The following is a 27930-nucleotide window of genomic DNA, read 5'->3' on the forward strand; positions in this document are numbered from 1 at the left end:
AATGAGATAGTTCTAGTGCAAAAGTTTGTGCAATATAATTTTATTAATTGATAGTGCAAATCTTACCAGACACACAGTCCCATAATAAATAAAACTCAAGGATCACTTGAAGCACATAAACATGCATTCTTATTTGGTACAATGCAAAGCTTTAACCTTCTGACAATATTGCTAATTATATTTAACAAAAATCTGGGAAAGACTGGAAGTAACCTTAAGTGATGAATTCAAGTAAAAGGCAATACAGACCATCCATTTCTACAACAGATTTTGGGCTAATGATTTCAGAAGTTTTCTTTTTTAAAGCTATTTAACTATACCACAGAACAAATCATATTTCTGAAACATTACAACATGGAAAAAAAAAACAAAAATAAAATCAAAGTAGTTGAAGAGGGTTATATAGTTTCCTCTTCCTTTTTATCATTATCATCATCATTATCACATTATGTTCTATTTTGAGCATGAATTCACTTTTTCCATCAGCAGGAAGATGTGTTCTGCAAACTCTCGGACAGCACCTCGGCCTCCATTGCATTTGCAAATGTATCCAGCAGCCTTTTGGGCAATGGAGCAAGCATCAGCAGGAACCCCACTCATACCAGCCTTCTTCAAGCATTCTTCATCTGAAACTTCATTTCCTAAAAGAAAAAAAAATACATGCACTAAAGCAAACACTATTAAAACACAAAAGGTATTCTTTTGGGATATGGTAAGACTATTATTTTAACAATTTACCACCTCTGTGAAGTAGCTGCTATCATTACCCTTATGAAGGCAATGATGCAAAGAGAGGTTAAGTTACTTGCCTGGAGTTGCATAGTTGTTAAGTGTCTTAAGAGGAGTTTAAACATAGAGCTTTCTGACTCCAAGTCTATTTGTCAGACCATCATGCCACAATGCTTGGATCAGAAGGTCACAGAATCTTGAGACTTTAAAGGAGACTGGGGAGGTAACAGTATAGTCAAATCCTGCATTTGCCACTTATCCTGTGATACTGAGTAAATCATTTTATGTTTCAGAGCCTCAGTTTCTGCACCCATTAAATGAAATTGATTTTTGCCCTGGGAGCACATCTACTCAAATTTAAAATTGTAATGATACAAATGCAAGGGTGGTACAAAAATCCAGGAAGTCTTCCAGATTGTAGTTTTAATGAGGCAGTTGTACTAGATGACCTCCAAAATCAGTTCAAAAGCTAAACTACTATGATCCTATGATCCATCTCTAACAGATGTGGTACCTGATGCAGAGACACTGGTTGCAGTGAGTAAAGAAACTGCTTGGTAGGAACTGACAAATGGGATTACCTAAATTTAAGCTTTCATTCCTTAATGGGTAATGTAGCCTGCAGTGATCATATGTGGAAGATATTTCAACAGCAATTTTAAAAATTTAAGATAGAGTAATAAACCATGGGAAGTACATACATATCTGAAGGAACAGATACATATTAATTCAGACAAACTTGATAAACACCCATATAAATATTATATCATGGACCAGGGACTCTTACCCTTTATTTGTGTTAGGCACTCCTGTGAAACCTACAGAATTCTATTTTTAAATGCAAAAAGTAAAACAAAAAAAGGATCATAAAGGAAGCCAATTATATTAAAATGTAGTTATCATGTGGTTCATGAATTCCATGTCGAGAGCCCCTGAGGAGGAAATAAATTCAGTTCTAATTTTTTTCCAACTTAATTCAAACTGGTTTACAGGAAACACCTGTCAAGTAAGAATGTAGGGTTCTGGTTTCCAAATGCCAAATACTATATGTAAATCTAATGTGTAGATCAATTTTCAAAGAATTAGAACAAAATATAGTTTGCACATTATTACTCAAAGCAAAATAACCTTTTATTTAATTTGATAAATGACTTTTTCTTTCATGCTTATTCAGAGATCATTTGAGAACGTAATCTTGCCTATACCACAACTATCCCAGTGTATCCCAGTTATTGTAGTATAGAGCTTGGAAAGTGCTGAATATATAATATATAATATATATATATATATATATGCTTTTTGGACCATAATGCAATAAAAATCACCTGGAATAATAGGCAATGGAGACAAAGACTTAAAATCAATTGGAAACTGAATAACCTCATTTTTAAATAATGAGTGGATCAAACAACAAATCATAGAAAGAATTAATGATTTCATCTGAGACAATGACAATGAGACAACATATCAAAACTTGTGGGATATAGCTAAAGCTGTTACTAGGGGATATATTATATCTCCAAATGCTTACATGAACAAAATAAAGAGGAAATCAATGAACTTAGCATGCAACTAAAAAAGTTAGAGAAAGTATAAATTAAAAACCCCCAATTGAATACCAAATTATAAATTCTAAAAATTAAAGGAGAAATTAATAAAATTGAAAACAAGAAAACTACTACACTAATAAATAAAACCAAGACTTGCCTTTATGAAAAACCAGTAAAATAGATGAACCTTTGACTAATTTGATTTAAAAAATGAAAGATAACCAAATTACTAGTATCAAAAATGAAAAAGGTGAACTCACCACCAATGAGGAAATTAAAATAATAATCTGTAACTTTTTGCCCAACTATATGCCAATAAATTTGATAACCTAAATGAAATGGATTATTATATAAGAAAAAATATAAAGTGCCTAGGTTAAATGAAGAGGAAATTAAATATCTAAATAACCCTATCTCAGAAAAAGAAATTCAATAAGCCATCAATGAACTAACTCCCTAAGAAAAAAAATCTCCAGGGCCAGATGGATTTACGTGTGAATTTTATCAACCATTAAAGGAAAAATTGGTTCCAATTCTATATAAATCATTTGGAAAAATAGCTGAAGATGGAACTCTGCTTAATTCCTTCTATGACAACCAATATGTTACTGATACCTAAACCAGGAAGAATCAAAAAAGAAAAAGAAAATTATAGACCAATTTTCCCTAATGAATATGGATGCAAAAATCCTAAATAAAATATTATAAGATATTACAACACAGGATAATACACTATGACCAAGGAGGATTTATTCCATGAATGCAGGGTTGGTTCAATATTAGGAAAACTGTCAGTATAATTGACTATATCAATAAAAAACCCAACAGAAATGATACAATTATTTCAATAAATGATATTATTATCTCAATAAAAGCCTTTGACAAAATATAGCACCCATTCCTACTAAAACACTACAGAGCAAAGGAATAAATGGATTGTTACTTAAAATGATAAGCAGTATCTATCTGAAGCCATCAACAAGCATTATATGCAATGAGGGTAAGCTAGAAGCATTCCCAATAAGATCAGAGTTACAAGGAAGCCCGTTGTCAACAATACCATTCAATATTGTGCTAGAAATGTTAGCTTCAGCAATTAGAGAAGAAAAAGACATTGAAGGAATTAGAATTGTGAAGGAAGAAACAAAACTCTCACTCTTTGCAGAGGATATGATGGTATTCCTAGAGAAACTTAAAAATTCATCTAAAAAACTACTGGAAAACAATTAGCAACTTTAGCTAAGTTGCAGGATATAAAATAAATTCTCAGCATTTCTATATATTATTAAAAAGATACAGCAGCAAGGAGAATTAACATTTAAAATAACTTCAAACAACACAAAATCCTTGAGAGTCTACCTGCCAAGGGAGACTCAGAAATTTCTTGAAAGCAACTATAAAACAATTTTCACACAAATAAAATCAGATCTAAATAACTACTAATGGATAGGTCGAGATAATATAATAAAAATGACAATTCTACCAAAATCAAACCACTTTAGTGCCAAAAAATTACTTTATTTCCAAAAAATTGCTTTAGTAACCTAGAAAAATTGTATTCATATAGAGAAACAAAAAGATGAGAATATCAAGGGATTTAATTAAAAGAAATAAGGGATAAGAACTCACTCTTCAATAAAAACTGCTGGGAAAATTGGAAGATAATATTGCAGAAACTATGATTAGACCAACATGTCATACTCTACACTAAGATACGATTAAAATGGGTGCAGGATTTAGACTTAAAAGACAATATTATAAGCAAATCATGGAAAGGGGAGCAGTTTATAACCAAGGAAGAGAGGTAGAGAACATTATAAAAAACATACTGGCTAATTTTGATTACATTAAATTAAAAAGCTTTTGTACAAATAAAGCTACTCTAACCAAGATCAAAATATAGTAAATTGGGAAACAATTTTTACAACTAATGTTTCTAAGGACTCATTTCTAAAAACATATAGAGAATTAGGTCAAATTAAAAAAAAAAGTCATTCCCCAGTTGACAAATAGTCAAAGGATATGCAAAGGGAACTTTCAGACAAGGAAATCAAAGCTATCTATAGTCATATGAAAAAATTGCTCTAAATCATTACTGATTAGAAAAAATGAGAATTAAAGCATCTCTGATGTAACACCTTGTACCTCTCAGTTTGGCCAATATGACTAGAAAGGATAACGATCAATGTTGGAAGGGTTGTGGGAAATCTGGGAAACTAATGCATCATTGGTGGAGCTGTGAACTGAGCCAACCTTTCTGGAGAACAATTTAGAATTATGGCGAAAGAGCAATAAAAATGTGCATACCCTTTGATCCAGCACTACTGGATGAATCCTGAAGAGATCATGAAAAAGGGTAAATACCCACATGTACAAAAATATTCATAGAAGCTCTGTTTGTAGTGGCAAAGAACTGGAAATTGAGGGGATGTCCATCAATTGTGGAATGGCTGAACAAACTATGGTATATGTATGTTATGGAACACTATTGCTCTATTAGAAATCAGGAGGGATTGGATTTCAGAAAAGCCTGGAAAGACTTGTGTGAACTGATGCTGAATGAGATAAGGAGAATCAGAAGAACAATGTACACCATAATAACAACATGGAAGTGATGATCAATCTTGATGGTTATGCTCACTCCACCAGTACAATAATCAGGGACAATTTTAGGGAATCCATGATAGAGAATATCACCTGTATCTAGAAAAGGAACTATGGCGTTTAAATGAAGACCAAAGATTATCATCTTCAATTTTTAAAAAGTCATCTTATATAATGTATAATTTTGCTATTTCTAATATTCCTTAAGGATATTTTTTTCTCTCAATACCTTCAATTTTGATCTATGCATATCATGGAAACAAATGCAAATATTATTAGATGCCTTCTGTTGGAGGAAGGGGGAAGAGGGAAGGGGGAAGGGGGAAGGGAAGGAAGCAAAGGAAGGGAATTATAAAATTCAAAACCTTACAAAAAAAGATTGGTAGAAACTACTATTGCATATAATTGAAAAACCAAATATTTACATAATTAAAAAAAGTAAAAATTAAATTTAAAAAATGGTCCCAAGGAACTAGATTCGGTGATAAATTTGAACAATTTGACCATCAAAGAAGAGGAGAGTCTGGAAGTGGCATTATGAAACAAGAAGCATTCTGCCTCCCTGTCATTAACTCTCGTAGTGAAGCTTTCTTTTCTCCATTTCTTTATCTATAAAATGCACAAAATAGCCATAGATTCATATGTGAAAGATGAAATCCTAATTGCTTTATTATAACTGAATAATGAGCTACCTACCTAGATATGCCACTTCTTTCCAACATAAACCCATTTCTTTTCTCCATTCATCTACAACTGCTAGCTTATTGGATATACCAATTTCCATCCTCAAATCCAGTTTTAAAGAGGAGAGTGTCTGTTTTGAACAGGCCCTTTCAGAGATTAACCTCACCTATGAGGAAAAAAAAAGATGAAATATTAAAGCACCAGTAATTTTAAAAATAGAAAAATTCTTTAAAAACAATAGTTCTGTGATATCTTGAGACAAAATTTTAAGTAAAAAGAAATAATTTCATATTTAAAATGTGACTACTTTAACATTTTTCTAAGTCTAGTCTAAGATTAGAATGTAGTATTTCCATAAAATTAAAGACTTCAGAGCAAAAAATTATATATAAATTATCCTATTCTGATAAATAAGACATTTCCAGAATCCAGAATGTGGGAGGGGATAATTGCACTGTGCTGATGAGGATACATCTGGAGTAAAATATGATGTGCCATATTTTAGGAAGGTCACTAACAGATTGAAAAGTGTATGGAGAAGGGTAACAGGGATAGGGAGGGGTCTTGAAACAATGGAATAAAGAACAAAAAAACTTGAAATTTATCCTAAAGTAGATTTAGGTGAAGCATCTTAACTATTTTCCTATATATAAACAGTTATCTATGCTAGAAGATTTAGATTTTGATTGGCCCTAAAGGACAGATGAGTAGAAGTCTTAAAGAGATAGATTTAAGCTCAGTATGAGGAAAAATTTTCTAATCATTGATTAAAAATGGAATGAGCTACCTTTGAAAACCTACTAATCGGGAATTTTGTAAAGGGTATTTCTTAATAGGTAAGAAGTGGAAAAGATGGTTTCTTTATTATCTTGCATATTTGAGATTTTAATAATATTTAAATATAAGGATTCTCTCCCCCAATTTTGTGAGACTAAATAAAAATATAGTAAATTCAGTAGGTAAATACCTCAATATTACTTTTCTTTAATAAACTTATCCCAATTGAATCTCTAACATCATAAGATATTATTTCTTCTTGGTTTCCTGATACATAAATGTGACCATTGGTGAGACATCCATCAATATTGCAAACTAGCAGCTTTATTTCCTTAAGCTTCTCTTTGCCAAAATAGCCATATCTGAAAGAAACAAAATCCAAATTTGACAAGGTACTTCTGAATCCAAATATATTAAATACTTATAGGTTTAAAAGCACTTTACTTAGATCATTTCATTCGAGTCTCGTAACATTCCTGAGGCAGATATTATAGTTAATGTAATCCCCAGATGAAAAAAATTGAAGTTCATGGTAACTATTTGCCTCTCCCTTGGTCAAGCAGCTACTGCTGAGGAAAGATACCAGTATATGCTTTCATGACTCCAAGTTCAGCAGTCTACTTACAAACAGCCACATCCTAATTAGCTGTAGCCTGTGAATTTAATAAGCATGTTATTTACTTAATTTTTCAAGTCAATCATACAAATATTAAAGACATCTATTACATATAATGACACATATAAAAGAATATATATTCTTTTATGTTACAGAAGACAAGATCAAGGTAGGCTAAAATGGTGTCATTTTATGGATCCATACTAATATATAAGTATCTTATAGCCTACAAGACATTTAGAAATTGCCAACTATTTATATAGATTAAATATAGAATTTAGTCTATTTGTTAAATACAAATATATTTGGTTTTAATTAAATGCTCTTACCTCAATACTCTTTGTTCTGCAATAGGCCAATCAATATCAACATCAATATCCACACTGTGTTCAGCTCGCATTTCATAGTAGGCCATCTTCCCACCCTACAAAGAAAATTAATTTCAAAAGTATTCATTCCCATTATCAAATACCTCAAATTTCTGTCCCAGCAAAAGGTTTTTTAAAAATTATCTTTCTTTTCTAATGCCTCCCTATGAAAAATTTAGAAAAGAAATAAAAAATCCCTTTTGGATAAGCATAGTACAATAAAATAAATTCTCACATTGACCATATCCAAAATGAATGTCTCATTCTACATTTTTTTTTTTAGTTTTTTGAAAGGTAAATGGGGTTAAGTGGCTTGCCCAAGGTCACACAGCTAGGTAATTATTAAGTGTCTGAGGTTGGATTTGAACTCAGGTACTCCTGACTCCAGGGCCGGTGCTCTATCCACTGCGTCCCCAGCCAGCCCACTCATTTTAAGCCCATTACCTTTTTTGGCAGGAAGTAGATAACATGTTTCATCTTTAATTAGTCAGTCAGTCAGTAATAAACATTTATTAAGAACCTGCCATGTTCCAGGCATTGTACTAAGCACAGGGAATAGAGAGAAAGTTGAGCTTTTAAGGAGCTCACAGATGAAGAAGACAGCATATAAACAATTAGGTACAAGTTAGCTTGACAAGATGAACTGGAGATAATCAACAGAAGGAAGGCTCTTGATATTAAGGGGAAATGGGGAAAGAATTCCCAACAATTCAATTTGTTTGGTCATTCCCTGATAGATTAGAAACCCCTGAGCTTTCTGTTTGCTGCTATAAACATTTTTGTGCTCAACAGTGCTTCAACTGAGTCAAAAGATATGCACAATTTAGTCACTTTCTAGAAAAAAAGTTTATTACAATGAATGCAATTTTGATATGATACTTTTAAAAGGATATCTGGAGAACTACAAAAATGCAAGACATTACGAATCTAAACCAATGATTTTTTTGAACTAAATAATTTGAAGGACCTTTTTTCTCCTATATCAAAATAAACCCAACAAGAAACATGGACTTCAATTTTCCAGTTTTAGCTATGAGTTGGAAGGAGTCAGAGGAGCCAGGAGGCAGAGGAGGAGCAGAGCTTTCCAGGTAGGAGGTTAGTAAGAGAAAAATGCATCAAGTTTGGAGACGGAGGGTCCTGTTTGAGAAACAGCCAGGAAACCAATGTTCTGGGAGCAAATGAAGGACAGGAATGGGGAAGACTCAGGAAGGCTGAAAAGGTGATGCAGCTTCTGAAGGACTTCATATCTGATACTAAAGGTGATAGTATCACCTGGAACTTTATAGAGAGGGCTGCATGATCAGACCTGAGCTTTGATGACTGATAGTTGAACGCAGCCTGGATGGGAGTGAGGAGAGATTTGGGCCAGGGAGACAGTCCAGGGTGATATGCTGAGAGCCTGCCCCAGGCTAGTGGCAGTGTCAGAGGAGGGAAGAGAGCATATTACAAAGAGAAAATTGACAGACCTTAGAACAGACTGGATATGGGGGATGAGAGAGAAATGAGAGCTCAAGGATAACACCGAGATTATAAGCATGCATGATTGAGAAGGTGATGGTAATAGAGAAGTCAGGAATAGAGGACTTGTGGGGAAAGATAACATTGTTCAAAGTTCTAAAGACTTTCAAGGTTATTTTTCATTATAATGATGTTTTCATTATTTTTGTAATCTCTTCACTTTCTGCTTCAATTCATAGCTATCTTCCCAATTTCCTTTGAAGTTATCCATTTTCTCATTTTCATGGTATTACATGCTTAGACCATAATTTGTTTAGTCATTCCCTAATAAATTAGAAACCCCTGAGTTTTCTGTTTGCTGCTACAAACATTTTTGTGCTTCAACTGGGTCAAAAGATATACACAATTTAGTCACTTTCTAGAAAAAAGTTAATTACAATGAATGCAATTTTGACATTTTTTTTAAGGTTTTTGAAAGGCAAATGGGGTTAAGTGGCTTGCCCAAGGCCACACAGCTAGGTAATTATTAAGTGTTTGAGACCGGATTTGAACCCAGGTACTCCTGACTCCAGGGCCGGTGCTTTATCCACTGCGCCACCTAGCCGCCCCAATGTGATACTTTTAAAAGGATATTTGGAGAACTACAAAAATGCAAGACATTACTAATCTAAACCAAAGATTTTTTTGAACTAAATAATTTGAAGGAACTTTTTTCTCCCTATATTGAAAACAAACCCAACAAGAAACACAGACTTCTATTTCCAAATATGGTCCAAAATTCTTATTTTTTTTTCCTTTGAAATGAAATTCTACTTTAATATTTAAATAATATTCTTACCCCCAACATTATGGCCAGAGGAAGATAAGTATTATCAAGAAGCAATCTCTAAGGCAGTTGACGGAGAAGAAAATTAGACACAGAGCCCTGTATGATAACAACATATATGAACAGATCTCTCTTCTTTCCACTTTTCTCCAACTCAGGGGGAGTGTGAAAGTCCTTGAAATTTTTGTTCCATTTATGACTCAAGAGCAAATTGAGGACAAGAAAATATAGAGTATATTAAACATTATCTATTTGTGGAAATTCATATAGAACAGATGAAGAACTAATATTTAGGCCTAAATTAAAACTCTCAGTCAAGAAAACAGAAGGTATATGTGTGGAAACTTGTTGATGTCAATGGGAGTATAACTGCCTATTTTAGCAATTTTATGGATGGCAATGATCATTTTCTATTAATTATTAGTCCTTATGTCTCACTTCTGCTGGGGCAAAGAAATATTATTTTCTCCATATCTTAGGATGTGATTTATGGACCATGTCTCAGATAGGAGCTTATAAGAAGAAAATGTACCTCATCAGTATAATTTTTTTATCAATATCTGATCTTTTGTATAAAACTGTAGACTGATGAGAAATTGAAAAACTTGCTTTCTTCCCAATGTGGTGTTTTACATAAATTAATGATGATAAGATGGAACTCCATAATTTTCAAGTTTTATTTTCAGGGTGACTTTTATAACAAAGAGGCAATTAGTACACAGTAATGCTATACGTGAACAATAACTCAAAAATCAATATAAAACTATTAGTGCTTTTAATAGAGTAATATGAATGATATACTAAAATTTGCTATCTGAAGATTATATATATATATATATATATATATACATATATATATATATATAGTCTGAAAAGTGTTTATATACAGAATATCTTTATGTATAGCATATAATACGTATACTACAGAATAGTACGGATAGAGTATATGCAGTCTAGTGATCAGTACCAGAGAATGAACATGAAGAGCAATGACTCATACAAAGCAGTTTTGTCAGTGATAGTCTGGCCCTCTTTAAGACTGATATTTGATCCACTTATCAACTCTATCTGTCTTGTTATTTTTCAGGATTTAAGACATAGACATAATTAATACTTCTTTAGAGGGTTTTTGGCAAATGACTATACAAACCTGTAAGTAGCCCATTTCTATCAAATGTCTTTTGGCAAAATAAAAGGAGCCATTTTCATATAATTCTCCATCCCAGTCTTGCCGACGAGGACGTTTGGCTGGATTCAAATTCAAAGGCTCTGTCACTTCACTTACTGCAAGAAAAATACTATAATTAATTCAAAATACACACACACACACACATATATACATATATATATATACATATATATATATATATTTAAAAAATTCCAATAACTCCATCTTTGCTAACAAGTCTATTAGAATGATTCTGGAAAAGAACATTTTGTAAAAGTAAAATGTAATACAGTAAAATCTCAATTAACTAAATTGCTTAAGGGGAATGGCCATTATGGTTAAACATTTTGTTACTGATGTTATTGTCAAATGAAAATTGGCCATAAAGATCTAGAAAACCTTCCTAAAATATATTAGTATATTGTTTAAGAACATATTCTAGCTCCTCATAATTGCTTGATGATCCATGTCAGATGCAAGAAACCCTTATTATAAATCCATATCCCTGGAAGAATAGATTGTGAAACCAAACTCAAATTTGAGTTTGTATTTGAATTTAGGTTTTAATTAGATGGTGATATTGAAAGATATTTGCAAAGCACTCTGCAAAACCTTAAAAGTGCAATATAAACAGGTGCTATTATTGTTATTTAGCTATTGTTAGAAAAACACTTGCAGCTGTCTGATTCAACTCTACAGTAGTTCCTAAACTCAAATACTCAAAAAAATGATTAACTCAAATTGGCTGGCTGCATGGTTGACACTTGTCTAAAAGGCCTCTGTAATAACTCTGAGTTATGACTTCAGGCATATCAAGGAACTAAGGACAACTTGCTCCAAATAGGGTAAATGCTACAACTATGAGTTGCCCCTCTGTCCAGTTTCCCTGCAGTACTCTAATTATTCATACACTAGGATAACTTAATATGGTAAAAGTAAATGAAACTATTACTTGTCATTTGATGTTTGTGATCACAATATCAGAATTCATTTGAATGGAAAGGATCTTCTGACAAAGCAGTACTGAATACTATGTATACAAACAAAATTAAACTGATGGTGATGTTATTTATGAGATACTATTTGTAAAGTGCTCTGCAAACCTTAAAGTGTTATATAAATAATAGCTATTTTTATTATTCAATAGAAAAACACTTTTGCAGCTATCAGAATCAACTCTATAGTGTATTAAAGAAAATATCAATTTAAAATATTGATTTTAAAAATACCACATTCTCAGAAAACTTCAATTGCTCTTAAACTCTTAAGTATACAACTTCTTTACCTTCTTACTATCCACCAACCAAACTAATATGAGTCTTGCATAGATAAAAATAGTATCATATTCTGCATACTTTTAATCTGCGGATTAGTTTTTTCTTTTTTGGTTAGGCTCCTCCTACAAAATACTCAGACTGTTTTTTTGCGGAGGTAGAGGTTTGACAGTGTGTAAGATTGTACAAAGAGTTAATGTTTTCTGATTAGCTTTGAGGAACTTTTTTCCCCCCCTTTGTTTTTACTCTTTGTAATAAGAGATTACTCAGTGGAAGGGGCTGGAGAGAGGAATAAATTTGGAAATATAAATGATATGAGAACAGAAGTTATCATTAAAATTTTACTAAAAAATATAAATTTTTAAAGACTTTGATTTGGAGCAGTCTTCTAAAGGAGAAATGACTGTAAGAGACTGTAAAGAGAAATGGGTTCTTTGAGTTTAGCAGTCTCACCATTAGAAAGGGGCCTATAAAATGTAGCATTTCATATACCAAAATAACTTCAGTAGTTTGATCCAGTCAAGATGGAAGACAAGCATAGGAGCATAAGAAAGTATCCCTGCGCCCAAAACTCCTGGACTCTCTAGCTTAGTAGTCTGTCTTTATTAATTATGACATTTTACAGGAAAAGCAGTCAAATCTTAAAAGATTAAAGAAATATTGTCTGTCATTTCTCTCCCACCTTTCGCCCTATCCCTTTCCCCTTGCCCAAACATTCCTATTTTCTTGTACCTGAAGGTATTCAATCCCTCTTTAAGCCTATTTATATTTTACCATCTCTTGAGGTAGAATCTAATATTTTAATATATTAGGTCTTACTTCTTAAAACTCTTCAAGTTTTAAGGGGTGGGGCTTTAAATAACCCCATAGCAAGTCCTTCATTATTTCATTAGCTTTTATTTTACTGACATCTCATCTTATTCTTAGTCTTCTTCTAGAATGATGAATCCAGAACATTTAATTAGGTTTTATCTAATATATCAAGAACTAGAATACTCAGGTCTAGAATATTTCACATATTTACCTTATCTATTTGACCTAATGCAATTTATTTGTTTTTTAAAAAAAATTTTAAATCTTTCTCTTAGGTTAGAGGGAGAAGCCAAATTAAGGTTCTCAATCCAGATGTATAGCTATGAACATGGAATAGTGGAATGCAAGAGATCCATTTCATGAAATTCCACATAATAAATAAACATAATTTTCATTGACTGGATAAATAACATATGTATTACTGTTCTGAAGCTGCTTTATGGAGATACTCTCATTAGCAAAATAAAAATTCACTTAAAACTAGTGATGACTTTGGAAGCTTTTCTATTTTGTTATAGGGAATCAAAATCTTTTTATATTAAAAAATGAGTCCTTTTACTTGAAAAGGTTGGAAACTACTGGTCTACATATATTATTTGCTACTATCATCTCATCATTAATAATAAAATTCAGTAATTTTACAAACAGAAATAATACTCCATTCTTTCTTTTAATTTTTTCAATACTCCATTCTTAATGTTTCCATATTTCACTAAATATTAGGTATTCACTTTTACCACTCATAACATACCTAGAGAAGAAAAAATTTGACCTTTGTAATAAGTTAAGACTAGAAAGAATGAAAATGTCAGGTTACCTCCTTTTTGAATTTCACTCCACCGAAATTGGTGACGCCTCACAACAGAGAAAACAGAATCGTATCCATCTTCTCGGATCATTTCTGCCACTTTCTGAAGGTCAGAAGGATGTAAACATGGAGATGTAGCTTGGATATTTCCTACAATATCAACCTCTTAAGAAGACAAAATATGAAGAAAATGTGTGTCATATTGATTTCAGCTAAAGAAAACTGAGTGTCAAAGAAGAAATTTTTCTAACATGTATAATTCATCTTAAAGTCAGTTTATCTAAAAATTAAATAGATCTCATTCCAACAACAATAATAATCAAATGCGCTTCCTTTAAAAAATAAACAAGTAATTAAATACTTACCATTATGATAACTTAGAAATTCTGATATGGCATCTAAAGAAGTAGAACTGTCTTTTGAGACTTCTGAACTTCTTCGATGAACTTGTGCTCCACATTGCTTGGCAACTTTCTCAATTTCATCATGATCCGTGGAAACCCATATACTATATACAGATTAAAAAAACACAACCCCCCCAAATCATTAGATAGCTTTTCCTATCAAGGTGAATAGCTTCAAAAGTTTGTAAAGGGGGTGGCTACATAGTACAATAGATAGAGCACTGGCCCTGGAGTGAGGAGTACTTGAGTTCAAATCCAGCCTCAGACACTCAACAATCACCTAGCTGTGTGGCCTTGGTCAAGCCACCTAACCCCACTGCCTTGCAAAAAAAAAAAAAAGGTTGTAAAGTTCTTGTATTGGAATTTTAGTTTTATAATGCCAAATAATAGCAATTCAACAGAGTACTCACATTATGAAATAATGAATTTAATATTATAAAACAGGAATTTAATGAAGAATAGAGAAAAATTTTCCCATTATTTGCAATGAAAACTTGCCTTACCAAGGCTCTGAAAGAATATTATGTGTCATATTAACACCTTAACCTTAGATGTGAAACTACTTGAGTTAGTCTGAAAGTATCACTGTGCATGGTAAACTAATCAGTTGATATGTGTCAAATGTGTTAAAACCCATTCATCTTTAAGACTGCCCCAAGGTGGCAACTAGGTGACTTGGTGAATAGAGCACTGGTCCTGGAGAGAGAAGGATATGAATTCAAATTCAGCCTCAGACACCTGATACATACTAGTTGTGTAACCTTGGAGGTTACTAAATCCCATGGACCCACAAAAACCAAGAAGAAGGGAAAAAAGACTGCCCCAAAAGGTTACATAAGAAAGTCACATTTATATCATTTTGAAACTAAAGATGGGCACAATACCTATGTTGTTAAATTTTGGTTGAATCTTTATTGAGATCAAAATTATTTTAACTGTGAGATATGAATTTGTTATATAAAATAGTCCATTGGTAAATTTTCCTTAGCAAGAGTAGAAAAATATTTAAGTAACATTACTAGATTATGATGAAAATTATATATATATATATCATTCAGGCAATCCCTATATATGGTAACTTTAGGACTGAGCTGGACAAAATAGCATATTTATTAATTCAAGTCACTTGGAAAGAAGTTAGAAGGGGGCTTAATTCCTATTTCTCACTCAAATCATAAAATAGTTTAACATAATCTAGTAATGTTTACTTAGCATTTTTATAGATATTGAACAATAATCAAGGTAAAATCTGGTATTTACTATAACTTTTAGTCAATTGTATGATTATAAAAAAAATTTATTAGGGAATACTGTTTGTGAAAGTCTTCCTGTTCACTTCTCACACCCTCATCAGGATTTGTCTAAATGGGAAATATGGGTCTGTGGTTACTTATTCTTACAATTGTCTATTATTTTGGGGGGGGGATAATATAAGGCCTTTGGTACCTTCCCCTCCTTCTGATTTAGGAATCAATCCCACAGAGCCTTCAAAATTGGGTGACTTAAAGCCCTACCTTCCTCTGTGGAAACTTGATTCAAGTCTAGTTAAATTTCCAATGTGTTTTCATCAGTTCTTTTATTGTTTGTTTTGCTTTTTTTGTAAGGCAATAAGACTAAGTGACTTGCCCAAGGTCAAACACAGCTAGAAAGTATCAAGTGTCTAAAGGCACATTTGAACTCAGATCCTCTTGATTGCAGGACTAGTTTTCTATCCACTTGTGCCACTTAGCTGCTAATCTTCTGGTCTCCAGCCCCCCCCCTTCCCCCCACCTGTTTTTATCAGTTCTAATTCTATTTCATTAGCACAGTATAACTAGAATTTCAATGCTAGAGTTCAAACATGTGACTTCATTATCATTAGCCGTCTTTTCCCATTCAGCTGCCAAGGTCTGGCCCTGTCACCATCCTACTCAAGGACATCTAGTGGCTTTCCATTTGCTCTTTGACCAAAAATGCGATCCTATTTTTGGCAATTAAAACTTCTTACTTAAAGCCTGTGCCCTTTCTAGACTTCTTATACTTTAGTCTTCACACATTATATAATATAGTCTACTTACAGTTCTCTAAAGATGATACTCTATTTGCCTTAGGACTGATTTCCCCTTATTTGGCATTCAAACCCTTCATGACCTAGCTCCCTCCTACTTTTCCAGTCTTCATATATCTTACTCACCACCACTTATGCTTGATCCAGTGATACTAACCTTCTGGCTATTACACAAACAAGATATTCCATATCTTGACTCCTGGTATTTTCTCTGATTGGACATGTTCTCCCTCCTTCACTTTGTCTAATGACCTCCCTGGCTTCCTTTAACTAAAATCCAACCTTCTTCAGGAAGCCTTATCTAGCTCCTCTTAATTCCACTGTTCTCCCTTTTAATCAGTTTGCATTTATCTTATATATAGTTGGCTTTGTATATATTTGTTTTCATGTTGGGATAACATTTGTAACCTGAAAGAGGAAGATCTTAATACCTGGGGAGTGGGAGCAGAAATAGGAAAAGGCCTCTTGCAGAAAATGCAATTTGAATTGCATCTTAAAGGAAACCAGGTCAATTAAAGAGGTTTAGGTGATAGGACAGAACATTATTCCATGAGTAAGGGACAATCAGTATTAAAGCAAATAGAAAAGAAATAGAATGTCCTGTTTGGAGAACTGTAAGTAGGCCAAGCTATTTGTAGACATATTGATTTAGACTAACTTTGCTTTAAGAATTAGATATTTTTAAGACTTTAAAAATGGAATCATTTTAGAAATGGTCAAACATTAGCTATCTTGGGATAAACAAAGAATCAACCTAAGGCAACAAAAAAAAACATATTAAGTCTGGGATATTAAGGTGAAAAATAAGAAGTATTAACTAATTAATGCTCTCCCCCCAAGGAACATATATACCATATTAATAACTGAAAAACATAAAAGTAGCCCAACCATTATATTTACTATCTGGAAGATCGAGAAGATGATTTTTTTTTTAGGTTTTTGCAAGGCAGATGGGGTTAAGTGGCTTGCCTGAGGCCACACAGCTAGGTAATTATTAAGTGTCTGAGACCCGATTTAAACCCAGGTACTCCTGACTCCAGGGCCGGTACTTATCCACTGAGTCACCTAGCCACCCCCTGAGAAGATGATTTTTTTTAAGGCTCTTTCTAACCATAAAATTGTGAGTCTATGTACAATGTAAATTTGACATTTAAGAACTGTTACTGGCACTTTGTCAAATCATGGACTCACTGAATCTTAGAGTCAGAAGGTCCATCAGAGGTCAGCTAGTCCTGCAGCTTGGAGGTAGAGTGGATAGCGTACTGTCCTTGGATTTAGGAGGATGGGAGTTTGAATCCAGCCTTGGACCCTTGACTCTTACTAGCTATGTGACTTTGGACAAGTCACTTAACCAGACTGCCTTGCATCCAGGGTCATCTCTAGTCATCCTGATTCATATCTGGTCACTGAACCCAGATGACTCTGGAGAAGAAAGTGAGACTGGAGTAGTACAGCACCCCCCCACTCATATCCAATTCATGTGCATGTCATGACATTACTTCTTTAATGTCATGGTCTTCTTTGAAGATGAAGGAAAAAAACATGAGGCTTAAGACCCAGACGACACTAATGCTGGGAAGACTAATTAGTAGAATTTTTTTAAAATTTAAAAATTGTTTAATGTAAATTTTTCAAAATTAGATCTGTGATTTCATCAGGATTAGGAATGCTGCTTCCTTAGTCCCTTCCAAAACTCCAACTACCGGGGACAGCTATACTGTACAGAGCACCAGCCCTGGAGTCAGGAGGACCTGATTTCAAATCCAACCTCAGACACTTAATAATTGCCTAGCTGTGTGATCTTGGCCAAGTCACTTAACCTCATCGCCTTATAAAAACAAACAAATATCTAATTAAGAATGCAAATCTGTGACTCAGAAAGATGCAGACGGCATTAATAAGTGACTTGCCTAGGATCACATAACTGATATGTCACTGAGTCAAGAAGTCTGCAATTCTCTAAACTTTGTTTACACTTTACTTTTGATCCTAGAGTTGGATGAATTATCCTGCTTCCATTTAAATTATCTTAGGAAGATTCTGAAGGATCATCTGTCAGGAGAAGGTACTAGATATTGAGGTTTTTCTTAAGCTATACTGCCAAGCATCCAAAGTCTGCTACAGAGTAGGTCACATTGTTCAAATGATTCTCAAGGTCTCTCTTGAGAACTGTGGAATTGATTATTCAACAAGGGAGACCCTGGGACAAGACAATCCAGCATAGCATGCCCTCTTCAGAGAGGGTGCTGTGCTCCATGAGCAAAGGAGAATTGAAGTAGCTCAAAGGAAACATGAGATGCACATGCTTAGAAAACTCACCCAAAATGTTCACATGAACTATTTGTACTAACTTATGGCAAAGCATTCCAAGCTCATACTGGACTGATCAGCCACAGTTGCACACACTGCAACTTGATTCTAAAACTGGGATGTTGCTTTGATCTTCTTTGAGAATAACGGACAACAACCAACCTATGTGTTAGAAATTTAATTTCCTGACTCTGAGGCTCTCCTTCAATCACACTATCTCTCTAGGAAATTAGTCTTTTATTTTTCTGCGGCTCCAATCATTTATTAGAAAACAATTTTTCCTGCCTTCTTTATAGTCATTAGTGTTGATTGGTAAACTGAGTTTCTACAACTATCTTAGGCTAATTAACTCATTTAAAGAAGGAGATAGGTTAGGTAATATTTTAAAGAGTTGCTGCCTGTAAACAAGGGTATGAGGCAACAAAAGGTTATCAAATACAAATATAAACATTGCCCTGTTAACATCATAGTTCTGGGAAGAGATTTGGCACTGTGATTGATATCCTCCTAGTTAGCAAACTTTAGGTAGTGGGCAATAGGACACAAGGCTGACTGAACTCCACTGATGAAACAGATAAGATTTTGATCGAGAGGAAAGAAATATCTAATAAGAACTGGGAAAAATATGCACAGTTGTTTCTAACTAACTTTATACAAATATGCAAATTCGTCAAAAACCACTTCTATAAATTAGTATTCTTACAGTAACCAAATTATTAAGAATAAGAGAATGCAAATGAAAATAACTTCAAGGTTTTAAATGAATTGCATAGATGATTAAAGAGGAGGAGTTGTCTATGCTAAAAGTTTTTGGACATACAAGAACACTAACATCCTATTGTAGGAACTGTGAAGTGATTCAACTATTCTTTTTTTCAATTAGAAATCATGTAAGAAAAGTGACCAAAAATTCCACACCCCTTGTCTTACTGGGGCAATCACAGTACTAGGCAAATATCTCTAAATAAGTCAATTCCCCTCCAAATCCATGTCCCAAATCTAATATAATAACATAGTGATAACTGTACTGTGACACTAAATAACTGAAAAAAAATGAATGCCTGGAAACTAGGGAGTATGTAGAAAAACTATGTAATGAAATATAATAGTGCAGTATGAAATGATGAATATGAAGAGTTTAGGGAGATGTGGGAGAATTTCCATGTACTTACACAGAACAAAATAATAAAATTAAAAGTACTATATACAATGACTAAAACAATGTAAATAAAAATAACTAAAAGCAAAATTAACTCCGAATTATAGAAAATCAAATGACAGTCATGGGACCAATGAAACACAATTCTTGCTTCATGACAAAATACAAGGCAAAATAGGATATGCAATAATGTCAGATACTATATTGGTCTTCATATACACCATTTAACTGTTTTTCTTTGCAATGAAAGTTTACACTTTGGTGGGAGTTGGTGGTATATGACTGTGATATAAAGACAAAATGTATCAATAAAGTGACTTTAAGAAAAGAAATCCTAAAGTTCCAGAGGGCTTTTTATTGTGTCCTTCAAAGTTTCATTATTCTATCTTCTGAAATAGATGTTGGCACATAAGTTAAAATTATTTTTATAGTGATTGTTTCACGAATACTTATCATGAACATAATTAAATGAATATCCTCCAAGATTATTTTTTAATCCTTTGGGAATAATACCTTTAATTGTCTTTTTAAGGATATACTTATGAGCCATCCTTCACTTTACTGGGTTTTTTTTTCCTCTTCTGGCTTTATTTATAGCAAGAATGTCAAGATAAATCTAATTCTATTCCTCCAGTTGCATGTTCACTCATTGTTCATTCTATAAAGATCTCCCATGCAGACTACTAACAACTAAGGTAAAATCTGTAGATGATCCAAGGAAAGAAAAAAGCAAACTATGTGATGGGACATACTTTGCTCTATTTTTTTTGCTATTGCCACCATCACTGCAAAAACAGCCTGTTGTCTACGGTTTAGTCACTTGAGTCATATTTGATATTTTGTGACTTTATTTGGGGTTTTATAATGGAGTGATTTGTCATTTCCTTTTCCACCTCATTGGAAATGGAGGCAAATAGGGTTAGATGACTTATCCAGGGTCATACAGTTAGTACATGTCTTTGAAATTTGAAATCAGGTCTTCTTAATTTCAGACCCAGCACTCTATTCATTTCTCCACCTAGCTGTTCTGTAGAAACAAGGGGTCTGCAAAAGGCTGTGGGTCCATTTTGCATTCTTTTCTATTTCATGGGTTGCCATGGCCAAGGAATTCATCACTAAATGACCAGTCTATTGGCAATAAGCCTCTTTGAACTCAGTAAAAAAGCAGGTAGCCTACTGCTGGGATCCTAGAAAAAGTATTTTTGGCACAGTGACTGAGTGATTAATAATTGTTCTTCATAAACAAAGAAGATCAAAACATCAAGTGAATGATGACATGACATTATGTTGATTAAAGTGAGGAGAATGTTGTGCAAATACACACACAACTTTTGCATTCCAAGTTCTATGTTAGATCTGAGAAGCAGGGTTTGAGCTGTCCTCTAGGTTAAGAAACTATTATTTTTAGTACTTTTTTTAAGTCAGAAACATGTTATAAATATTTATATCAAAACAGTAAAAATATGCTTTAGGATTTAAAGAAATAGCTTGAACAATCTCAAAAATTCACTTTCATTAAAAAATCCATTCCATTAAAATGGAGGACAAATTAGGCGTATCAGATTTACATTTTTCCAGAGTATTAACTCTACTACATATCATGTCTGTGCTTTGGATAATAATCATTTACCTGGAATTCAATTTTCTCACTTGCAAAATAAGACAGTAAGACTAGATGTTCCTTCAGGTTTTTTCTAACTCTAATATTATTCATCAGGATGGTGAAGGTCTTATAATCTTGCTATAAAAGGATAAAATAAAGGGAATAATTAGCCTGAAAAAGAGGAGACTGAAGAGATAAGGAGAGAAAGATAGCCTGATAGTCTTCTTAAAATATTTGCAAGCTATCATTTGGAAGAGAGATCACACTTGCTCTTTTGCCCTCAGATAACTCAGGAAAATGGGCTGAAGCGAGGCAGCTTTTAGACTTAATATAAGGGAAAAATTCCTAAAAATGCCATCCAAAAATGTAATGGGATACCTTAGGAGGTCTTTCATCTGACATCTTTAAACAAAGCAGGAAGGTAATAGAAAGCTAGTTTTGAGATCCTTTCCTACTCTGAGATTCTGTAATACTTCATCTGTAGCTATGAGGGGGAAGCCACAGTCATTCCCTTATCTCTTTAGGCCATGCTTCATATGCCTTCATATCTTTTTAGTGTCAGCTCCTACTTCTGCTTATGGTTCTATCCATAACTTCCTTTAGCGAGCTGTTGTTGCTTTGGAAGGCACAAACAACTCAAAACATGGGCAAAGAAAAAAAAAAACCATATGCTTTACTCAAGCTTCCTCAAACAAATAAATTCCAGAGCTGAGTTGGTAGATTAAAGTTGTTTAGATTCTTTCTAAAGTAGGGTTAAGGGACGGCTAGGTGGCGCAGTGGATAGAGCACCAGCTCTGGAGTCAGGTGTCCCTGAGTTCAAATCCAGCCTCAGACAATTAATAATTACCTAGCTGTGTGGCCTTGGGCAAGCCACTTAACTCCATTGCCCTGCAAAATAAATAAACAAACAAACAAACAAATAAATAAGAATAAAGTAGGGTTAGGCAGCTGTCAAAGGCAAGAGGCTACAGCAGTAGCTATGGTTCATTCATTCATTCATTCAGTACCAATTTATTAAGTCTTTACTGTGTTTAGAGCACTATCCTATGCATTGAGGAATATACTTTGGATAAGACAGGATACCCAGTCTTCGAAGAGTTTCCAAACAAGTAAGGGGATGACACAAATAAAGGTAAATTTATTACATGATTAATGGATGACAGAGTGCTATTTAAGGTCTAAAAGGGCTGGAAAAATCATAAAGTTTCATGGGTTTTAAGAGGTAGGAATTTAAGGGGAAGTCATTGTAAGCTTATAAGATAGGGTGAGCAAGGAGGGGAGGCAAGAGATCACAGCATGTATTTGGAGAACAGAGAGTAGTTCAATTAGGCTGGAATTTGTGGGTCTGAGTAATATGTAATCCAAGCTTTATTTGATTGATAGCTACTAAAAATTATTTAGCAGAGAAGCAAGATGATGCATATTTAAGAAAGGTTATTTTGGCAATAGAACAAAAGATGGATTTAGGGGAATATGAGATGAAGAGTTGGGAAAACCCATTATTAAATTACTATTAACAGTTGAGGAGAGTAGAAGGAGGGGAAGAAATATGGTGGTGGCAGTAGGAAGAGAGAGGAGGGCTGAATATCAAAGATATTGCAGAGATGGAATCAACTGGTAACTGAATGGTATTGAGAGATTTAGGAGGGGGGAAAGAATCAATTACTAGGCCAAAGTTTTAAATATGGATGGCTGAGTGAATATTGCAACCCAGAGAGAAACAGTTAAGTGAGAAAAACATGTTTCTGGGAGGATGGGCTAAGATGACAAGTTCAATTTTAGATATGCAGAGTTTAAGTGGGGACATATGGGTGGAAATATTGTATATGCAGTTAGGTTTTCTAAGTCTAGAATTCAGAAAAGAGATTAGACTGGAGATATTAATTTAGAAGCCTTTGGCATAGAGATAATTGAAGATATGATTAAGAGTTCCAATTGGCAAGAGAGAGAGATGTAGATAAGTGGGGAAAATGTTAGCCTGATGAAGCATCTAATCTATAAATTGGTTTCCTGGATAGTGGGCAAAACAAATATTGTTGCTTTTCAATTGTTCTTGACTCTTCCTGACTCCATGTCCAGGTTGTTCTTACTTAAGGTTTTCTTGGCAAAGATTCTGGGGAGATTTGCCATTTCCTTTTCCAATTAAAGTAAACAGCCATAAAATGACTTCCCTGCGGTCACACAGTTAGTAAAATGTGAGACCAGATTTGACCTCAGGTTTTCCTGACTCCTGACTCAGTGCTCTTTCCACTAAGACATTTGGCTGCCCCAAAACAAATATTCTGTTCATTTTCTGGATGAAGAAACTGAGACTGACATACATATGAGGTAGGATTCAAACGCAAGACTTTTGGCTTCAAATTCAATGTTCTATCCACTCTTTGTGAAAAGAAATAAGATTGGATGCTTCAGGCATGATGAGAAAGGAAGAAAAACCAAAAGAGACTGGTGCCTCTCAAGTTGAGGGAGGAAAATGGACTAAATATAACACAGCAGTGTCAAAAACTGCAGAAAAATTAAAGACAATGACTGAAAAAGAGTCAAGGATTTGATTTTTAGATCATAAGTGATTTCTGAAGGAATAATTTTTAAAAATAAAATTTTATTGATAACTTTCAGATTCAGAACACTTAGATTTTCTTATGTATCCCTCCCCCCAACCCCAGCACATCTCATATTACAAAGAATAAATAAGATGGGGAAGAAAACAGTTTGACAAAACTAACCAACATATCAGAGTCTGACATTCTATGCAGTATGCCACACTCATAACTTTGAAAAAAAGAATGGTGGGAAGAGCCTTGAATGGTGGGTGGTCGGAAAAGATTGAGGAGAGAACAGCGGGCGAGGAAGTAGCAGCATTAGATAAAACTTTTTCAAGACATATAACAATGTAGAGGGAAACACATGAAACAGTAATGAGAAAATATCAATTAAGGGAAAACTTTTTTTGGGGAGGGGAAGGTTGGAGAGATTTGAGCATATTTGTAGGTAAATGATGTCAGTTTTTCCCTAGCTTTTTCTTGGATTTTTTTTAAACTTCTGGAGAGCTGAGACTTTTCTGTGAATTTATGTGCATCCCTATTCTCTCTACATAATTTATTGTCTATATTAGGGATGGAGTTGGGCCTGTTTTTAGGGAGGTGCTGATGAGAAGCTTCTTGTGCTAAGAGCACCCTATGAACTATTTGAATTCATTTAATGAACAATTTTCAGTCACCAAGTTCCAGGTTCAGAGCCAGGGGTAGAATACAAACCTACTAGAAAGGTGGGAAAGAAGGACTGGGCCTATGACTTCAGGGTATATATACATATATATATATATATATATATATATATATATGCACATACATACACATACATACAATTCCTGATGAACTTACTCTACCAACACTGCTTGACATCTTCTCTGCCATTTATATTCTTAGGGAGTTGCCTAGAGCACTGAAAAATCAAGATCTTAAGATCATATTGCCAGTGTGTGTTAAGAGGATGTGAGCACAGGTCCTCTGAGGCCAGGTCTCTGTCCTGGGCCTTCTCTTTTCTCTCTAGATAGCTTCGTGGATAGAAGAGCAACCTTGGAGTCAGGAGGACCTGAGTTCAATTCCAGTGTCAGACACTTATTAGCTGTGTGACATTGATTAAGTCATTTAATCCTGATTGCCTCATAGTCATCCTGATTCATCTGGTCACTGGACCTGAACAATTCCGGAGTAGAAAGGGAGGCTGGCAACTTAGCACAGCAACCCCTCCCTTAAATCCAATTCCTATGCTTGTCATGGCATCACCTCCCTGATGCCAATGGTCTTTGAAAATGAAGGACAAAGGGGCGGCTAGGTGGTGCAGTGAATAAAGCACTGGCCTTGGAGTCAGGAGTACCTGGGTTCAAATCCGGTCTCAGACACTTAATAATTACCTAGCTGTGTGGCCTTGGGCAAGCCACTTAACCCCATTGGCCTTGCAAAAACCTAAAAAAAAATAAAAAACGAAGCACAAATTATCTCTTCTCCTTCTATACTACTTCACTAGGTGATCCTAGCAGCTCTGCTGGCCTCCAGTCTCAAATCTCCAACTGCTTTCCAGATATCTCAAATTGGATGTCCAAGTAGATATTTTAAACTTTACCTTTTACTTCTAAGGGCACCACCATTCTCCCAAGTCTCCCAGACTCACAACCTAGGCATCATCCTTGAATCCTCTCCTTCATAACTTGTTGCTTAGGCCTCTAGTTTTTATCTCTGCAATATCTCTCAAATCCACTCTCCTTTTCCCCTCTATCACTGTCACCACCCTGCTTCAGGCCCTCCATCACTTCAAAAGCTTGGTGGTTGGTTTCCTGGCCTCAAGCTTTCCAGTCCAATTCATCCTCCATTCAGACATCAGTGATTTTTCTAAAGAGAAGGTCTGATTCCCTTATCTCCCTCCTCTTCACTTCAATAAAATCCAGTGGCTCCCTCTCATCTCTAGGATCAAATATAAAGTACTCTATTCCACATGGCCTTCAAAATCCTTCATAATCTTATCTCTTAAATACCTGGAAAGGTGTTATCAGTCTTATGCCTTCCACATATTTTACAATCCAGTAACACTGCAAGAACAAGATATTCATCTCTCCCTTCTAGGCATTTTCTTCTGCTGGAAAGCTCTCCCTCCTTATCTCTGCCTCCTGGCTTCTCCCATCTTCCTCAAGAAGCCTTTCTTAGCCCTCCTTAATTTTACTGTTTATCTCCATTTTATTTTGTATATAACTTGTTTGAATACAGTTGTCTCCAGCATTAAACTGTGAACTTATGACAGCAGGGAATGTTTATCATCTTTCTTTCTATATCAGATCCTTACCTCAGCATAGTGTGTGACACACAGTAGACATTTAATAATAAATGCTTCCTGATTGACTGACCACTACATCAGGTCAACTCTTCACTAAAAAAACTCAAATACTGCAATCCTCCCAGCAATAATTTCATATACAATTCTGCCATTGTCTGAAGCTGTAAGGATTCACTTCACAATTGCTAAGAAACACTTCTTCCCTTCCCCTTAGTCATCTAAGGGAGGTCTACCTCCTTGAAGGGCTATTGGCAGGGACATCATGGGACGGCAGATCACTCACAAGGAGGGCCAAGCACTGGCAGATCTCTGAACCACTTTGCATCATGACTCCATTCACAAGAATCTCACAACGGAACCCTCAAAGCAGGGTGCCACGGCCCTTCCCCCCTCAAAGCAGGGTGCCACGACCCTTCCCCCTCAATGCAGGGTGCCACGGCCCTTCCCCCTCAAAGCAGGGTGCCACGGCCCTTCCCCCCTCAAAGCAGGGTGCCACAGCCCTTCCCCCCTCAAAGCAGGGTGCCACGGCCCTTCCCCCCTAAAAGCAGGGTGCCACGGCCCTTTCCCCCTCTTTCACCCACGTACAAACAGGGGCTGCCTTTAGATTGTGCTGACTCACGGGCGGAGGGCAGGGCGGCCGGCATGGAAGAATTTCTGAATTTACCCCTTTTTTCAGTGAGCGACCAGGGCCGGTCTGCAGGCGGGGCGGGGCATTAAAGGGTTCGCCCACCGCCCCAGACAGCTAGTGAGCCTTAGTGAAGGGCATTACTTCGTCCGTCCGCGGGCTCGCGTTCGTTCGTTCATTCATTCGTTCATTCACTGCTTCGTTCGTTCATTCATTCATTCGTTCATTCACTCCTTCGTTCGTTCGTTCGTTCGTTCATTGACTCGTGTCCCCCGCATCGCTGGGGCCGGGCCGGAGGAAGGTCCGAGAGCGCGGCGCGGGAGCCCGGGCCGGGGCGGCCCCCGCCCCCTGACCCCCGCCCCCGCCCCGCGCCCCCTCTGCGCATGCACCTCTGGAAGACCCCGGCGTCCTGGGCCGCGCGCAGCACCCAGCCGATGAGCGGGACCCCCGCCAGGTGCTTGATGTTCTTCAGCGGGATGCCCTTACTGCCGCCTCTCGCGAGAATCAAGGCCGCCATATGCGGGGTCTTCTCCCCGCCTTTGCCCACGCCGTTGCGGGCGTTGCGCTGGAGCTTCGGTGGCCTGCCCCGGGGCGGCCGACCCCGAGGGGAGGAGGTGGCGGCCGCCTTTTCGGAGGAGTCCATCGTCGGCCTTCCCCTCCTCCGCGGCCGCCGCCCGGGCTCCGCCGCATCCGGGAGCCTTTCCCCTGCCACCTCAGCGCAGCCTCGGCTTGGTCCCCGGCCCGCCCCGCGGGGGGCCGCGCGGGGGCCGCCGGGAGTTGTAGTCTGGGCCGCCGTTCCGGCCGCGCCCCGCGGCTGCGCCCCGCGGCTGCGGCGGGCTCCGGAGCTGGCCCGATCTCTGCGCCCGCGGGGCGGGGCGGACGAGGGAAGGAAAGTCCGAAAGCCTGGGATTCGGCCCTGGAACTCGACGGGGAATCCGGGCTCTGTTACCTTCCCGGCGGATCCCTTCCTCCCCCAGGCTTATCCTTGTCTGCTAAACAGCGCGAGGTGCCTGGAGCCCGCCCTCCCTCCACGGCCCTGGGCCAGGCCCAGCCAAGCAGCCCTGCCCAGGATTCCCATTCCAGCCTAGAAGCAGGGAAAAACGAAGCAAGAGATCCTGGGCCCCCAGCAAGCATCCGACAAGTGATAACACTTAGCAGGCCCAGGATTTTTTCCATCTGTAAAATGAAGGCGTTCCGCTCCATAATCAATCAACTATCTTTTTTAAAAAAAAAAATCATTTGATCCTGATTTTATTTCTTAATCCATATTTTCTTTT

General features: G+C 36.1%; 1 protein-coding gene across 1 annotated transcript; it reads right to left on the reverse strand.

The window, feature by feature from the left end:
• Window positions 1-27311, reverse strand: CMAS (cytidine monophosphate N-acetylneuraminic acid synthetase). Its single transcript, XM_074194289.1, has 8 exons — window positions 27043-27311; window positions 14041-14183; window positions 13685-13840; window positions 10763-10896; window positions 7290-7384; window positions 6535-6706; window positions 5580-5733; window positions 1-641 (listed from the first exon to the last, which is right to left on the reverse strand). Exons 1-8 carry the CDS (start codon window positions 27294-27296, stop codon window positions 454-456), a joined length of 1296 nt encoding a protein of 431 aa, XP_074050390.1. The 5' UTR covers window positions 27297-27311; the 3' UTR covers window positions 1-453.
• Window positions 27312-27930: the final 619 nt, after the last annotated feature.

The sequence above is a fragment of the Macrotis lagotis genome, chromosome 7 (genome assembly GCF_037893015.1).
Source record: "Macrotis lagotis isolate mMagLag1 chromosome 7, bilby.v1.9.chrom.fasta, whole genome shotgun sequence".
Taxonomy (NCBI): domain Eukaryota; kingdom Metazoa; phylum Chordata; class Mammalia; order Peramelemorphia; family Peramelidae; genus Macrotis; species Macrotis lagotis.